General features: G+C 47.7%; 1 protein-coding gene across 1 annotated transcript in view; it reads right to left on the bottom strand.

Moving 5' to 3' along the window:
• LOC133341884 (collagen alpha-1(XXIII) chain-like) overlaps positions 1-18,028 on the bottom strand; it is a 135,683-nt gene that overhangs the window by 46,412 nt on the left and 71,243 nt on the right. The window contains exon 8 of the mRNA XM_061550697.1: positions 9,371-9,397. Within this exon, the coding sequence (XP_061406681.1) occupies positions 9,371-9,397 (27 nt within the window). The remainder of the gene's footprint in view (positions 1-9,370; positions 9,398-18,028) is intronic.

Raw genomic sequence — 18,028 nt, 5'->3', positions numbered from 1 at the left:
CACTAAATATCACTCCATCAAAATATTTCTAAATACAGACTTGGGCTTCATAACTGGAACACATGAAATTAAGTAAAAACAAACATTTGAATATACACTTTGACATGCGGCCCTTAATGACTGAGTGGAGACCATAAACTCGCCACACGTGAGAACCTGCTTGTTTATGAGCTATGAACAACGGCCATTGCCCAAAACGTCGCCCTTTAGAGACTTGTTTTTTTCTTTTAAGGCCACGGTGTTATTTTAAGGCAGTGGTATTATTCATGGGTGGCTGCAACCTGGGTCTACATTCAGCTTCCCGGCGGTGTCAGCCCAGTACTCACGGAGCTACCTAAACATGCGATTGCAAGCGGGCGAATTAAAATGTTAACAAAACAAAAACTCTACACTCTCAACAACAACACTGCTTTAAAAAAATGTATATATAACAACCGCCATTCGCAACTAAGTGGCGGTGATGTCACCACGGCGCTTGTGCCAGGCTATGTGCACTTTAAAGCCAAGTAAAGTGTCGATTGCTCGCTGGCAGGAGATCAAGGGACAGATGCAGGTGCCTAATATTTATATTATTTTAAGGCAGTGTTGTTGACAAGTCTGTTGAGTATTTTGTTGTTTGTTAATTGTGCTTGTGCACCACTGCTAATGCAGCAGCAGCAGCCATCACCAGTTTATTTTCTGACTCAAAACGTGGTCAGGTGACTTAAAGAGAGCCGTTGTTAAAGCTGCGAATATCAGAAGACTTGCACGCGCAAGTTCGAGCCCAGGTGCCCTTCCAAATGAAGCTTCTCATCTATAATGCATCATCACCGTCACCGTCAGCGGTGGTCTATTCACTGCTGGATGAAGGCTTCTCCAAGCCATGCCCATTTCTCATAGTCATACAATGCAAGAAGCCAGCTAACGGCCTGCACACGTGATCGTTTCACCGCATGTTGTCTCGGGTGTGCTACCTCATATAGGGCATCACTTGCACCTCCATTCAAGGCAAGATGGCTTAAACGTCTGATTAAAACGTGTAAATGTATCTCTCGTTTAATTATAATTTCACGGAAAAGCCTTGAAATCATGTCTACTTGATCAAACAAGCATCTCCAGTGGTAAACGTTTCACATTTCCATGGCAGGAGACAGTTTATTAGGAATCAGAATATTTATTTATACTGGGGAAATCCGATGAGCTATAAAGCAATTTCACAGATGTCCAGTAATCGCTGGATGATCCACACAAAGTGGCACTGAATTCTAATATCAGCGCCATCCGGCTACATAGTATTAATTATTTTTTAATACTAAGAATAAATATACCAATAACATTTACTAACAAGCAAACACATATACGTTTGAATGGTGAACAGAAACAGTTTTACATGTTAAAGCAGAAAATGTGTAAGCTACATTTTCTAACATATCATCTTGAGGCTAAATTTACTTAAAGTATCATCACGAAACTGACAAAGAGGCACGAAGGAAAGAACGCACCCAGGCCAGAAAGGACTCTCAAAGCTTCCAAACTATCAATAACGACAACACGCGCTGTCACTATGACAAGACATGCGGTTACAGGAGTGGTCCTTATCAGCCACCTGCGTACCCACAAATTCTGAACATCATCGCTGTCCATGAACCATCATCATACGCGACCTCGAGGCGTCACCAGATAATGATCAATACTCACTTGAAATCAAAGACCAATAACATTTGATAATGAGATGCACGTGTTAAATGAACAGAATGTCGAAACCGGTCCAGAGTTTGCTTGCTTAACGAAATACTGCCGCTTCATATTGCTCTGGACAGCCAATAGGCCGATGGACTGAATCATATTCGAATTAAATTTGGAGACAGAATGGAGTTCAGCTTAATATTTAGGAGTTTTTTTTGTTTTTGCCCACGTACGAACGTGTGAAGTCGAGTTTATGAAAATAATGAGCGAGGAAGAATGTCCGGGGCTTGCCGGTAGGACTGTAACCCTCTTGAGCTCACAGCAGCAAATGCACTTAAGCAATGTTGGCAGGTGGAGTCATGGGAAGGTTTTGAAGCCTGGTGAATCAAAGTCGAGCTCTTTGGGCTGTTTCCTCCGCTTAGGCCTTTGCGTTAGAAAAGCACTCCGCTGCCGAATTGCAGGGCGTAATTGTTCTGGAATGTCGCTTGTAGCCGGCGATGGCGGTCGTGAAAGACTTTTGCCGCAATGCGGTAACGATTCCCACGTCGCTTTGTTCAGTATCACTCGGAGTGTGCGTTGTATGTGTGTGTGCCAAGTGAGATGCTGTTGTATCGGGACAGGGCGTGCGATGTGGCATTTTGGGCCATCCATCGCTGTACAAGCCCGGTCAACTTTTCTCTAGAACTGGATGCTGTTACTCCTGTAGGTATACTACAATGAGATGATACTCTTGTTTTTTTCGGTAAAGTCACGTAGGTAAAAAATAAAATAAATGAAAACAACAACGTAGGGAAAGCACAACCACACTTAAGCGGTTGTGCTTTCGCTGCATTGTCCCCACCTGAAGAAGGACGTTTGTGTTGCGCCCGAAACGTCGTGATTTAATTTAGTTGTTTTCATTTATTTGATTTGATTTTTTACCTACGTGACTTTACCGAAAAAAGAACAAGAGTATGAATCCTTGCAGTCACGAAAGCTTCAAATCTAGAATACAATGAGATGAGTTTAATCTTGATTTGAAGCTTTCGTGACTGCAGGAATCCATACTCTTTGGTTCTTTCGGTAAAGTCACGTAAGAAGAATTGCTTGCGTTGACGATTGCTTGCGTTGCGATCGAAACGTCGTGATCTATAATTTTTTTCGACCCACGTGACTTTACCGAAAAAACCAAAGAGTCGAGATGAGTTTCATTTATTTATTTTAGGCTGAGTTTGCCAAGTGTAATTCATGGGCAGAAAATTGAACCCAAATCACTGGGGGTCGTGGTGCAGTGTACTCGACACCACAAACGCGCCCAACTGAACATGAAACTCAGCACATTCGTCAATAACACTGTGTGTGGCCTTCAAAGGGAAATGTATAACAGGTGACGTTTGAGGCAATGGTCATTCTTCACAGCACGTACATTTACAGAGAGGCCAGGGAGATAGAGTGGATCATTGGAGTCGGAGACTGCACTTGATTACACCATGGAGGCGCCTCTCGAATCAAAGTAAAAGTATCACGACTGAAATAAACGAATGAATATTAATTCTAGATTTGAAGTTTTCGTGACTGCAAGGATTCATACTCTTTGTTTTTTTCGGTAAAGTCACGTAGGTAAAATATTTTAATAAATTATATCACGACGTTTCGGGCGCAACACAAGCATCCTTCTTCACACTGAGACACATTTAAGTGTTTGTGCTTTCGCTAAGTTGTCCCCACCTGAAGAAGGACGCCGAAACGTCGTGAATTAATTGATTGCATTTTTTTACCTACGTGACTTTACCGAAAAAAACCAAAGTGAATGAATATAAAACAAAATAAAAGTTATAAAATGTTGCTGGCCTATTGCACCGTGAGCACGAGGCACAGCAGTCCACTTATCAATGTGTTCCTGGGCCCGACGAAGTTTGCCAAATTAGGCGGCTTGCTAACAGCGCGTGACGCCCCAACAGTCTGTGAGACTAAACGCGCCATTTGTGTGTGCAACTCCTGGCCATCGGTGACATCATTTGGCAATTGAGGTTCATTTAGCCAAAAAAAAAGTGCGTGCCCCTGTGCCATGCGCGAACATCGGCGCTTCGGAGATAGAGGCCGTGCTGCGTGCACGCTGCTGGCCACACGGCTGCCTCGTGCACTGCATTGATAGGTGCTCGCTAACAGGACTTGACCCACTGTCCTCGTGTTTTTTTGTGTATGTGTGTTGTATGTATGCATGCATGTGCGAATGTATGTATGAGAATGTCTGCGTGCTGCGCTACGAACCCGGTGACCCGAATTCGTTTCCTGCTCACGGTCAACACCACTAACAATTATCTGAACCGGTCCTGGGCCTCCCCTAGGTCAGCTCAGCCTTAAATCAGTACCTGATGCGGTGCGTAAAAATATTAGTACTGAGGAGATGAAGGCGGCCGGGCGTGGTGCTGGCCACCCACCCCCTCGTGTGCCGTGCTGGCCTTCATAGGTGCTACTCGCTAACAGCACTTTTCCCAACAGCCTGCATAGGCTATACAGGGGACGCATGTGAGGTTTTGTAATGTATTGTGAACAGGCTCATAGAGGGAGCAGCGAAATGTTAAAAAAGGTGAGTGAAAGGCAATACTTACTAAAAACATTCGTAAATTCGTGCTAGGCATGTTATCATGCTTGTTTTACATCGTTTATTGCTCAAACTCGTTTACTGTCATAGGCACTGAGGGCCCCCCTCCCCGCCCCTTTGCTTGATATAAATTACCCACATTTGTGTTTCACTAATTGCAACGTTTCGTTTTGACGAGCGCTGAAGAAAGACTTTTGTTTCACGTCACCCTGAAGCACATTTTCCGAGGGCAATTTCCCATCGCACGCTTCATTTATATCATAGACTTAAGAAAATGCGACAGTCTAAGTGTCCCAGCCTGAGCAAAAAAAGACTTTCTCATCTCCGTGGCCCCTCACCTGAGTGTAAATGATTGAACACTGTCATCTGTTTCTGATCTAAAAATCAATGCTGCATGTAATTACCACAGAAGCAGCATTTCGGAATGCTTTTAAGGAGCCTAATGTTACAGCATTAGGTCACGGGGATTAAACACGTGACACACTGTAATCTCATATTTTCTTTCATTTAGAATATCTGTCTGGGTGGCACGCAGTGGGCAGCATGTTTGACTAACAACTGCAAGTTTATAATTTCAGATAATGATCGGGGTCCACTCAACATCCCTCCCAGTACAACCCAGTGGCGATGTCTCCTGGTTTCAGTGAGAATGGTCCTTGCCATGAGGCCGTGAAAGTTCGTGAATGACTCCAGGCCACGATGGAAACGAATATTGCCCTACGCTACTTTTCAACGTTCTGAATTCCAACGTTATAAAAGTTCACATTTCCTGTAGTTGTGATTGTCAAGAGCCCAAGTCACAAATGTCAAAATTACCACCAACTAAAACAATAATGACCTGCATCTCCATAGTTACCAATGTCTCCTTTTCAAACCGGATCATCTCAATTGGTCACTTACCTGGTTAAACACAGGACGATCATTCAACATTCATTATCTATGAACATCATCGTCATTCTAGCCACTCCTTTAATTCCTCACACAACGTCGTAACCAGCAGCTGGAAACCCACATATCTTGCTTGAACAACCACATGGGGACAATCAACCTCACTTGGATAAGTAACAACCCCAAAAGCACGTAACGTTAGAGACAGCATCCTCTCGTCGTATTCAAAGCCGAGGCCACCTGGACACTTAAATTAGGCTTGTCATGCGCTAACGTCTTACATAATACTCCACTAATCAACGAGGCCAAATTAAAGGGCACTGGCCAAAAAATGCGCACATCTGCGGCTGACATCACACTTGTGCCTTCGGCCACAGGGAATTGGCTGTCAGTCACTGGGCAACCAACGACATTAATCAAAATTACATTTCTTTTGCCTAATTGACCGGATGGCTCAAGAGGCCTCAAATGAATGTGTCAAAGCACATAGCCGGCACTGCTGAGAACCTGGGTTCGAATTTTAGTTTGGGAAATGAGTGACTAAAGTGGGTTCTTCCAGTAAGGTGAATTGATGGTACAAGCTCTTGCCAATAAAAAGACAAAAATCCCCCGTATAGCCTGTAAAAGACCGTTGGGGAAAGTGCTGTTCGCGAGCACCGATGAAGGCCGGCACGGCACACGAAGGGGGTGGGTGGCCAGCACCACGCCTTTGTCTCCTTCTGGGCGATGTTTACACAACGCACCAGGTACTCCAATGAGGCTGAGTCGACCTAGGGGAGGCTCAGGACTGGTTCAGATAATCGTCACTGGTGTTGGCCATAAGCGGGAATGGAACCTGGATTGTGTGCTAAGCGCTGCAACTACAATGACCGCATATTAAAGCTGAATTAAAATTCGTTCGGCATAATTTCAGCTGTGGTTCGATTGTCGTACGATGGACACTCTTTGTAGCATACATAAGCTAATTAAAAACTCGTCTGTCAGCAGCATTGAGAACCTGTGTTCGAATTGTGGTCTCCCCACATCAGACTAAGTTTCATGGTCACCATTTCATGCGGTAGCCAGCAGTTGTCTGGCCCTTGTCATTGGAATGGGGAATTTACACCACTGGCTGTGGAGATGAAGACTTGTGATTGCAGGGCTGTCGTGTGTGTGGATTGCCAATGCATGAGATTTACCAGTTGGGTCTTACTATGAGAACCAATCAGTGAATGTGACCTTGCAAATTGTTTTGGCCGAAAGGAAGAGGGGGCTGCTGGCGTGGACTATTGGGCTGGTTTGTGTATGTGCGTATGTATGTGTGTGTTTGCGTGTGAATTTCGTACGATCGTGTGTCGGCGTGTCTGTCTAAGGGGGGGCGGTGGGGGGGCAATATGCGTGCTAAGTCCGCGCGTTGGCGTGCGTGCGAGTGAAGGGGTTACACGCAATGCGTGTGACTTGACAGCCCAGTGGTTTGAACAACTGTGCAATCATTAAAAAATATATAAATCCAAAGTTTAACTTACATTCATTTGTTAAGCCCCAGTTGTGAATGACTATTAAACAAGCAGACACGTCACTTACTTATTTGCACAGTGGAAGGGAGTATTCCAATAATTGTGGTCAGACAGACCGTGGAAGGATATTGGTCGATGAAGACAGAGAAATGCTTCTACATGAAAATTAATGCTACAATGCGACACGTGCTCCTGCAGCCTATAGTATGATCTCAGTGACAAAGTTGGCCTGCCCATGTTGTTGTAACAGGCCACAAAACTTACGACCCCATGTGCCGTTGAAGCAAAGCAGTCGCGGACGAAATTAAGATGCTTGCGATCTCCGCGATTTCAGAGCACGATGTCAAAGGCCATGCCTCCTGTACGTGACGTCACCGCTCACTGGGGCAATAACATGGGCCCAGAGGCAGAAGGTAAATCATCCCTGAAATTAGGACGTGGAATTTTTTGGGGCTCCAGTCACAAATGATCAGAAACACTAGCAAGGCCCTGTGATCCATTCTCACGTTACAAACAGCGGTCCGGCGGGGCGTCGCGACCCGCTCGCGGCTGGCTGAATAAAGCAAATAGCGTTGAAATGGAATTACAGACCAACGTACTTTTGAGGTGCAATGTAAATTTAACGCCACGTTTGTTAGTTTCCTTATTTCTACACGATTCAAGTTTCATGTTCCTTGTAGGGTTATGTAGGTTTTTCTTTAGAGTAAATGCTTCTGTTTGGGGGTACCCTAGTGGCGAGATGTTAACTACTGCACTTAGGATACAGGTCATGGGTTCGGTCCTGACCCTGAGGCATGTACATTTGAAGTTTGCACGTTCTTCCCATGGTCGCATGGATTTTTCACCGGATCCTCCGGTTTTTCCCTCCACATTTAGAATCAACATGCGTTTAGAGTATTTTGCTGCTGCTATAAATGTACACATGATAAGCCACTTCGTTGAGCTATTATTTGTGGCCAGGTCGCTTCTAAAAAGAGCTATATAGCTCGGTGGGCCTTAGCTGGTAAAATAAACCAAAATAGTTTAGCAGTTTTAGTTTCATCACAGCAGAACTCGTGAATGATAACAATTTAAAACAACCACCATTTAGCTAAGCAGAACTTACTGGCTTCAAACAATTCACCTTCAGCACCAAGGCTTCTAAAACTCCATTGTCATGACACCTGCCATGTGGCCCAATCGTTTGAATGTATCAAGATATCAATGATTGAATGGATGATGATGATGATGATAACGATACGACCGGTAAGTGGCTATTGCGGAGGGCCCACTGAGAGGCTCGTAGGAGGCATGAGCTTTGAGAGCGCCGTAAAAAGCCACACCTGCACCCCGCAATCATCGAGAATGCGGAGACCGATTGCCAGGCAGCCCGCCACTCGATCGCCTGATTGTTTGCAGACACATTCTGCGAGCTGCGCTTACGCACACAGAAATAAATCACGGCTGCTGAGTTTGTGAATCGGGTCTCAGCGCGAGTGCGCGCGTTTCTCCGTTGCATTTTTTGGCCAATAAATTCGTCACTGATCACGGGCCACAAAAAAAAAGTTAAGACCATGTTTACATTTTGGAAGAATAATTAACATTCAACAACTAGAGTGACACAAACGGTCGAAAGATATCGTTCTTCTTATTCACTGGGCCCTAAAATGCATCGTATTGGGAGAAAAATACAACTTGTCAATATTTGTCCCGGCATTATTTAGATTTTATTGACAAAAGCCCCTTTTTACTTGAATGCTAAGACTATACGCCACTCATTTGAGAAATGCGAAATGCAAACCTCAGGAGTGTCCTCAAAAACCAATTTGACCATCATTCCGCATTTCCATTGATGGTCATTGTACCGAAATGGAAATTTCACATTCCTGACTTGGGAATCAGTCTGGCCACAAAATGACAGCCACTCTTCGCTTCCCACACAGTTGTACTCATTTGATCGACTCAAGATCGGCTGCGTATGTGTTACATGCGCGCGCGTATTAATATTTAGTATATCGGTTTAGTGATCATGCTGGTCCAACAACTTCCCATGCTCTGTCGGTCATGGGAGTTGTTTGACCGTACGTCACCATGCTGGTCAGTGCAGCTTGATAAAGGTGGGGGGGGAGGGGGGGGCGTTGCGTGACCAGTAGCAGAGAGCACTTACCACTGAAGTTGGCCTTGGCCAGGAATCAAAATCATACAACCTGGTTCATAGCGGAATCAACTATCGACCGTGCTGCTGGGCCCATGTGAGACTTTATGCAAAGTTTAACTTCAGAAATACACAAACGACCGCGCTCAAAATATGCTTCACTGATTTACATTCCTTCCCAAGAAAGCAGGGTACTCATTCTGACTTCCCCCAAATCGCTACTCACTTTATCAACCCTGGGGAAGTGGGGGGGGAGGGTAGAGGATGGGTTGTCAGTCAGTCATTCCCCACTTTGGATATGAAGTCAGATCCTTCCTATTGCGAGTCGAGCACTTTACTACGGTGACGCTCGGCCATTAGCCACGGCGGCGAATATAAACAGCAGCAGCAGCAGCGGCGCTTTGCCGAACTCCACAGAGCTTTGTGGGCTTCTGCCCGTACCGAGCACCCGGCCTTTCACCTTGGCGTGTATCGTTTAACACAACAGCACAACGGCTAATTCGCGGTATAAATCACGCGCTATTCATTGCTTAGACCTCGGGATGAACAAGGGACCCCCCCGCACGAGCGGAGGCTCGAGGCCATGTGCTTCAATTCACGTACCTTGTCGCCTCTTGGACCTGGCGGCCCCTGCGAAAACACACACAAGGCGCGGGGAGGAAGAGGAGGAGGGGGGGCAGGGGAAGAAAAGAGAGGGAGAGAGAAACAAAAAAAATGTGTGGGGTGGAGGTCAGATATCATTTCTTCTGGGGGGGAGGGGGGGCTCGCACATTTCTGACAGCTTTGCTGTGGGAGCCGCTGCCTGCCCTGGCCCGCTGCGCTCAGGGGGCTTTGCCCGCGCGTTGATTGGCGAGCGGCGGTAGCAGAATACTGCCGCTGCCGCTGCCCTGCAATCACTTTGCTAAATGTGGGTAACTCGAGCGAGGGTTTCAGGGTGCTGGTGGTGGTGGGGCAAGAGAGGGGTGGTGTGGGGGCGCACTCTCTTTAAGCAAAGCCAATAACGGGGCTAATAACGGCAGCTGGGGATCCGCTTTCAGCCATCTCGAATCGCAAACTGTAGTTCCCATATTCGGCCGGCCCAGTTAAAATCACCGCAACCCCGCAGAAACCCGCTCCCATTAATTCCCGCAAATTCCTCTTTTGCGTTCCCTGACTTAAAAACAGTGGATGATTGCTCCATCATTGTGCTGGTCGATTGTGTGTGCGCACGCGCGCGTGTGTGTGTGTGAGTGTTTTGTGTGCGTATTGCTCTGCTATTTGGCATTCTTCTGTGCGCGCATTATGGCAACTCGTATATTTAAGCTTCCATGTTTACGTGGGGAACAGTGGTTTGAGTGGTGAGTGTACTGCATTACGTATAATCAAGTTCAATTCTTGGTCATGGAAAACACCAGCAGGAGTTGAAATTTGAACCTGGCTTTTATGACCGAAAGAGGACCCTCCATCTAAAATGAGTACCTGGTGTGGTCTTAAAGGTCACAAAAGGAAACACGAAGGGAGCTGGACATCCGTGATGTTGGCTATGTCACTCTGTGCCGGCATTAATGAATATCTACTAACAATGATTGCCCAAGAGTCCAATACAGCTCAGATGAACACACCAGGCAGTGCTCATATCAAGGGGCAGAAATGTTACATCCTTGTGATAGGACCCAGTTTATTCACAGGAAAACTACCTTCTTGGTTCTTTCGGTAAAGTCACGTAGAAGGGAAATAATACAATAATAAAAATAAAACATAATAAAATAATTCTCACGACGTTTCGGCCACAGCGCAAGCAGCCGTCCTCAGGTGGATGAATTCATTCAGACACTGTCTTTCCGACAGACCTGTTCTTCACCTGAGGACGGCTGCTTGCGTTGTGGCCGAAACGTCGTGAGAATTATTTTATTATGTTTTATTTTTATTATTTTATTATTTCCCTTCTACGTGACTTTACCGAAAGAACCAAGAAGATGAATCCCTGCAGTCACGAAAGCTTTAAATCGAAATTTAAGGAAAACTACCGTTAATTTCCTACAATGCCAAACTAATGTTTTATCCACATTGACTAGACGGTGACCTGATTAGACCCCTCGAACAGGATTTGAACTTGCAACCAAGTCGATTCATTGAAATTCGATGCCCACCCAACGGCATCCAGTCCTGGCTCACGTCACACCGCCGCATATCCGCAGAGAGGCTCAAACTTCCACCGAGTACTCAAGGGGTAAAACTGAAGCCCGCGCTGTCGACGCGAGAGTGCGAGAGGAGGAGGAGGAGCTTGAGAACCCACCGATAGCCCACCTCAAATCCTGGAAACCAATGTTGGTCCCGAGTGAAGGCACCCGAAACCTCCTGGCTTGACCATGTGGAACGCTGGCGAGCAGAGAGTTATGGCCAGGAGCACCTACAGATTTTGACTTAAAACTTTCGTGACTGCAGGAATTCATATTCTTGGTTCTTTCGGTAAAGTCACGTAGCTAGAAAATAAAAATAAATTAAATTAAATTAAAAATAAATGTAAAAATAAAGGTAAAAAAAACCCACGACGTTTCGATCGCAACACAAGCGGTCTTCATCAGGCCTATTTTTATTTTCTATCAATGTGACTTCACCGAAAGAACCAAGAATATGAGCACCTACAACAGAGGAATCATTTCCCCCCCCCCCTCGCCACAGGAACTCCCCCCCCCCCCGATTCGATCTGACCAAACAACCATGGGACCGCGGCTCAATCGTAAAAGTGGAAAATGTAACAAAAAATGAGCCTCGGTTTAGACTGTGGCTCTGCGCGGCAAACCGTGGACCGTGTGCTCAACCACTGCCCCACACACGGTCGCTCAGGAGAGCAATGGAGGAGCTACACACGGCTTCAACAAACACCGCGTCAATGCAGTGTATCTTAATACCTAAACTGCCTTATGACCTGTTCCGTTCAGCCACACGCGAGCAGAATGAATCTACAAAAAAATTGTCATCGACTAATTTTTGTGGTTGAATACTGAGGCCCCTTGAAATATTCCGCACGCACCAACATCCTCTGCCTCATGAAGGCAGGAAACCCTTCAAGGTCAGGCCAAGTGTGACGGGGTTGATGATGCCTGTCCATCACTTCCCATCGAGTGACACACGTGGGGAGATAGATGATACTTTTTATTCACTCAACTAATTTCACGTTGTCCAGCATTAATCGAACGAAAATCGATCGGGCAAAACAATCACTCATATAATTAAATAGCCCAGATCTACTTGCAACCGTCTGGTTGTGATTTCACTGAGCAGTGATATCTGCATTGAAGTAGCATAGTTATATATGGGCGACATTAACCTCAATGTCAGTGTGAGTTTTTTTTATTTTTCCAAGCCCTTTAGCTCAGACAAACGTGCGTTTAGAGTATTTAGCTGCTGCTATATACACTTCCACGTGATAAGCCACTTCGTTGAGCTATCATTTGTGGCCAGGTCGTTTCTGAAAAAGAGTTCTATAGCTCAGTGGGCCTTACCCGGTAAAATAAAAACTAGCTTTAGTTTAGTCTTAGTTTAGATACGGGAGCACACCCCCGATTAGCACGTTTGGCCACGTACGGCGGGAAATAAGTTCGACATGTATATACACAGTGCGCTATAGTTGGGAACGACGCCACAGAGCAATTAACAAACGCCTTGCAACACACAGTTGGCTGGTGAAAATCAGCAACAACAAAAATTATCAGAAATTTAACCTTCAACATTTTCAGCTTGCAAGCGGACAAGCAGCTAACACTCAGATGCCACGACTGGCGAATCTGACCGACGTAACCCTTGCTCGTGAATGAGACCACGTTGTCTGGCATTGTTGCATTACATAAATCGGAATGCCAGTCGCATGAGCCAGCAACACATGGGGCCTGATCTGAGGGAGAATGCCTGGGCCAAAATGTGCCATGAGCGTGTGATGTGTGATGTTGAGTACCCCTATGAACGGGCATCTTATTACAACGGTTTATGCAGCATTATCCCCGGGAGGGGGGTCTATTATTTGGCTTGCTACTTTCATGGAAACCCTGACAGCGTGTCACGGAGTGTGCAAGCAAAAGTCATTGTTTTGACTCGATGCATATCTTTTTTTGAAATTGGCCGTCTTTTAAGAAAATCATGCACGTACAAAACGTTGATGTTGGTGCGGTGGCATAAGCTCTGCATTGTAACGTTTTGAAATGGGGTTAGTGACTCGCGCACGAAATTCGTCAATGCGTTCTGTGAGACTACCAAACTGCTACACTGCGAGTCACCGGGAGGTGGCAAGTACAACAAGTAGGTTGTTCCTCATTTATATCGTCTTTTGAAGAATCCAGTAGGTTCGTTAAGAGTTTTGAGTTCTATTTCTGTGCACCTGCTCCAGTACGTCTGGAGAACGTGGAAGAGTAGGCCAAAATGTCCTCTGGCGGGGCTCTAGAGCACCGCCTATTGGAGGCACCTTGTGCGTGAGCGAGATATTGCAGGGCTGCGCATTTACTTTGTTTTCCTTTTGGCGAACTGGCTTTTTGCGAGTCCTCTAAGCCTCCTCCCACGTGCAAAAATTCTACTCTAAGGAAGCCATGAAACATCCTCCTGAAAGAGTCTTGAGCGTTAGCAAGACTTTGCCTGGATTAAGAAAATTAAGTTACCTTTTAATAATTTTAAGAATAAAAAAAATCATTACACGAATTGGGAAATTTAATGCTAAATTATTCCCCCCCCCCCCCCCCAGCCAGCCAACCCCCATTGGAAAGAAAACGTGTGTGCAGCGTGTGGCTGTTAGGACACACTATATTTCCTCGGGAATTTGAGCAGGGTTAGAAACTATCCAGCCCTCTGGACAACACCTGTGTTAATTTTTTTGTTCTCTCCCCAGATCAGACGAAACTTTTGCTGCAAACATTTTTTTTAAACTTCAGTTCCATTCATCAGCTCAGCACATTTTCCTAAAATTCTGTTTTCAATAAAGCCGCAACCGTGAAAAAATTGAGCCGTGATACCCCCCCCCCCATTTCTCCACGTCGCCGACCGCTCCAGGTAAAGCCGGCGGTGCTCTCCCGTTGGTAGCGCGTACTGAGATCCAGCTGCACACTGGACATCTGTGATGAAGAGCTTCCAAGCTCATCGGATTCCTCCAGTCTAAATAAACATTCTGAGTCACCCTGGCCGTATGAATGCCGAGGCTCTCACCCTCGGCTGCCTTCTTCGTCCTGCACATTTCCAGGTTAGAATACCCTGTGAATACCCTGTTCATTAGTAGTCCCTGTTAATACCCTGTTAATATCCTGTTTATTATCATACCCTGTTAATACCCTGTTAATTAGCAGTCCATGTTAATTACAATGCCCGGAAGCCAAATTTACACCATAAGCCCTTTCCCCCTGCCTGCTCCCCTACACGGCAAATGTCGATGAAAATGCCGTACGAATGTAGCTGTGTCTCCATTTAGCGTGATCACAAGCAGCGGGCAGTTGTAATGGTTCTCATACCACTGCTCAACTCTTTCCTTTCGATATGTGCTTCATTATTATTACTCGTGATACTATGCTGTTGCCCTTTTTCTGGTTTTAGTTTGTATATATTGTGACGGTTACTTCACAGAGTCATTACGTGTTGCTCTTATGTAACCAAACAGATACTTAAATCAACCCAGAATAAACACCTCATTCGAGTTCTAGATTTGAAGCTTTCGTGACTGCAAGGATTCATACTCTTAGTTCTTTCGGTAAAGTCACGTAGGTAAAAAAAAATTAAATTAATAAAATAAACAATAAAATCACGACGTTTCGGAGGCAACACAAGCGTCCGTATAAATATCTGTACCTTATATAGTGGTTAAGGGCGGAGGAGCCCCTTAACCACTATATAAAGTGACGGTTTCACCTGAAGACGGAAGCTTGTGTTGCCTCCGAAACATCGTGATTTTATTGTTTTATTTTATTAATTTTAATTTCATATTTTTTACTTACGTGACTTTACCGAAAGAACTAAGAGCATGGACCTCATTCGAGACCCATCGCACCCCCTCCACGTGACCATTCCTCGACGGCGCAGGTTTCGGCATCAACCGCATCTGATCGTCGACAGGCCGACGCGCGCATCTCCTTCACGAAGTAGAGAACGAGAGGCACGAAGCCGAAGTCGTGCGCTTGTCGCCATGCAAACAAAACTGTGGCCCACGCGAAACTGTGGCCCACGCGAAACTGTGGCCCACGCGAAACTGTGGCCCACGCGAAACTGTGGCCCACGCGAAACTGTGGCCCACGCGAAACTGTGGCCCACGCGAAACTGTGGCCCACGCGAAACTGTGGCCCACGCGAAACTGTGGCCCACGCGAAACTGTGGCCCACGCGAAGCTGTGGCCCACGCGAAACTGTGGCCCACGCGAAACTGTGACCCACGTGAAACTGTGGCCCACGCGAAACTGTGGCCCACGCGAAACTGTGGCCCACGCGAAACTGTGGCCCACGCGAAACTGTGGCCCACGCGAAACTGTGGCCCACGCAAAACTGTGACCCACGCGAAACTGTGACCCACGCAAAACTGTGGCCCACGCGAAACTGTGACCCACGCGAAACTGTGGCCCAAGCGAAACTGTGACCCACGCGAAACTGTGACCCACGCGAAGCTGTGGCCCACGCGAAACTGTGGCCCACGCGAAACTGTGGCCCACGCGAAGCTGTGGCCCACGCGAAACTGTGGCCCACGCGAAACTGTGACCCACGTGAAACTGTGGCCCACGCGAAACTGTGGCCCACGCGAAACTGTGGCCCACGCGAAACTGTGGCCCACGCGAAACTGTGACCCACGCGAAACTGTGACCCACGCGAAACTGTGACCCACGCGAAACTGTGGCCCACGCGAAACTGTGGCCCACGCGAAACTGTGGCCCACGCGAAACTGTGACCCACGCGAAACTGTGGCCCACGCGAAACTGTGGCCCACGGGAAACTGTGGCCCACGCGAAACTGTGGCCCACGCGAAACTGTGGCCCACGCGAAACTGTGGCCCACGCGAAACTGTGACCCACGTGAAACTGTGACCCACGCGAAACTGTGACCCACGCGAAACTGTGGCCCACGCGAAACTGTGACCCACGCGAAACTGTGGCCCACGCGAAACTGTGACCCACGCGAAACTGTGACCCACGCGAAACTGTGGCCCACGCGAAACTGTGGCCCACGCGAAACTGTGGCCCACGCGAAGCTGTGGCCCACGCGAAGCTGTGGCCCACGCGAAACTGTGGCCCACGCGAAACTGTGGCCCACGCGAAGCTGTGGCCCACGCGAAACTGTGGCCCACGCGAAACTGTGGCCCACGCGAAACTGTGGCCCACGCGAAGCTGTGGCCCACGCGAAGCTGTGGCCCACGCGAAGCTGTGGCCCACGCGAAGCTGTGGCCCACGCGAAACTGTGGCCCACGCGAAACTGTGGCCCACGCGAAACTGTGGCCCACGCGAAACTGTGGCCCACGCGAAACTGTGTCCCACGCGAAGCTGTGGCCCACGCGAAACTGTGGCCCACGCGAAACTGTGGCCCACGCGAAGCTGTGGCCCACGCGAAACTGTGGCCCACGCGAAACTGTGGCCCACGCGAAACTGTGGCCCACGCGAAACTGTGGCCCACGCGAAACTGTGGCCCACGCGAAACTGTGGCCCACGCGAAACTGTGGCCCACGCGAAGCTGTGGCCCACGCGAAGCTGTGGCCCACGCGAAACTGTGGCCCACGCGAAACTGTGGCCCACGCGAAGCTGTGGCCCACGCGAAGCTGTGGCCCACGCGAAACTGTGGCCCACGCGAAACTGTGGCCCACGCGAAACTGTGGCCCACGCGAAACTGTGGCCCACGCGAAACTGTGGCCCACGCGAAACTGTGGCCCACGCGAAACTGTGGCCCACGCGAAGCTGTGGCCCACGCGAAGCTGTGGCCCACACGAAACTGTGGCCCACGCGAAACTGTGGCCCACGCGAAGCTGTGGCCCACGCGAAACTGTGGCCCACGCGAAACTGTGGCCCACGCGAAACTGTGGCCCACGCGAAACTGTGGCCCACGCGAAACTGTGGCCCACGCGAAACTGTGGCCCACACGAAACTGTGGCCCACGCGAAACTGTGGCCCACGCGAAGCTGTGGCCCACGCGAAACTGTGGCCCACGCGAAACTGTGGCCCACGCGAAGCTGTGGCCCACGCGAAACTGTGGCCCACGCGAAACCCGTTGCGGAACTGCGCTCCCTCAACCAAGGGATAGCAAAAGTGCAGGATCTCTCTCCCGAAGGCCTCTAGCGGCTAGCAGACATCGACGTAGGCATTTAGCCCCTGGACATATTGCCATATGCAAGAATACAATGTAAGCAATTTAAGCATTTGCTCACAGCAAAAATGATACCTGAGAAGTATTAAAGTTGGGATTACGCGTCGCGAAAGGTTGGCAGGAAGTTTTATTTTAAAAAAAGATTTGAGTGCAGATGAGCTTAATAGTAATAATATAAATAACCACAGCTTTAAAGTGTTCATTGTGGCAAAATATTTTCAGTCATCGGTGAACAGACTCACTGCACTTAAGAGCGGGTGGCTGAAACCTGGATTTAGGCCCAGAATCTCAGCAGTGCAAGCTCAAGTGTTCTGACAACGGGAATCAGCCAAAATCACTCACCCAACCATCGCATGTGTCTCTCTATCATGGTATTTGCCTCCTCAACGGATTCTCACCAGATAAAACACAGGTATGAAGTGCAGCTCTGCAATTTGCAAGCTCACATCCACGCTCTATTCTGCCTTTTATTTAGAGAGCCCATCTGGAGGCTGAGTTCATACACTCTTCCACTCTGGCCCAGACGTCTATGGAAGAGGTAGGACTCACCGTACGTAACCTGCCGATTGATTAACTGAAGTGCACTCATTTATCAAGGGCCGGGGGGTGCAGTGGTTGATTTAAGAAACTTTCAACGACCCCACCGAGAGATCAAACCGGCGACCTCTGGTTCGCAAGTCCACAGGGCCCACCGTTATACCATGACAGCATCAAAACAAAAGGTAAGCAACTGATTTTCCCACAAGTTTGTGTTTGTGAAGCGTTGCCACAACAACAACAACATTGCTTTACAAGCTGTGTGACTGCTCCCTGCTCTTGGAGAAAAAATAGTAACTTTTTGGCCGAGCTCCCTTACACTATTACAAAGACAAAGATCACCCTTATAGCCATAACGGCCTTTTTGGGGCAAGTGCTGCTAGCGAGCACCTATGAAGGCTGGCACTGGCACACGAAGGTGTGGGTTGTCCAACAC

Source organism: Lethenteron reissneri, chromosome 12 (genome assembly GCF_015708825.2).
Source record: "Lethenteron reissneri isolate LAM-NWPU_2019-01 chromosome 12, ASM1570882v1, whole genome shotgun sequence".
Classification (NCBI taxonomy): domain Eukaryota; kingdom Metazoa; phylum Chordata; class Hyperoartia; order Petromyzontiformes; family Petromyzontidae; genus Lethenteron; species Lethenteron reissneri.
Note: the sequence above shows the minus strand (reverse complement) of the source record. Positions and strands in the feature narration are given on the sequence as shown.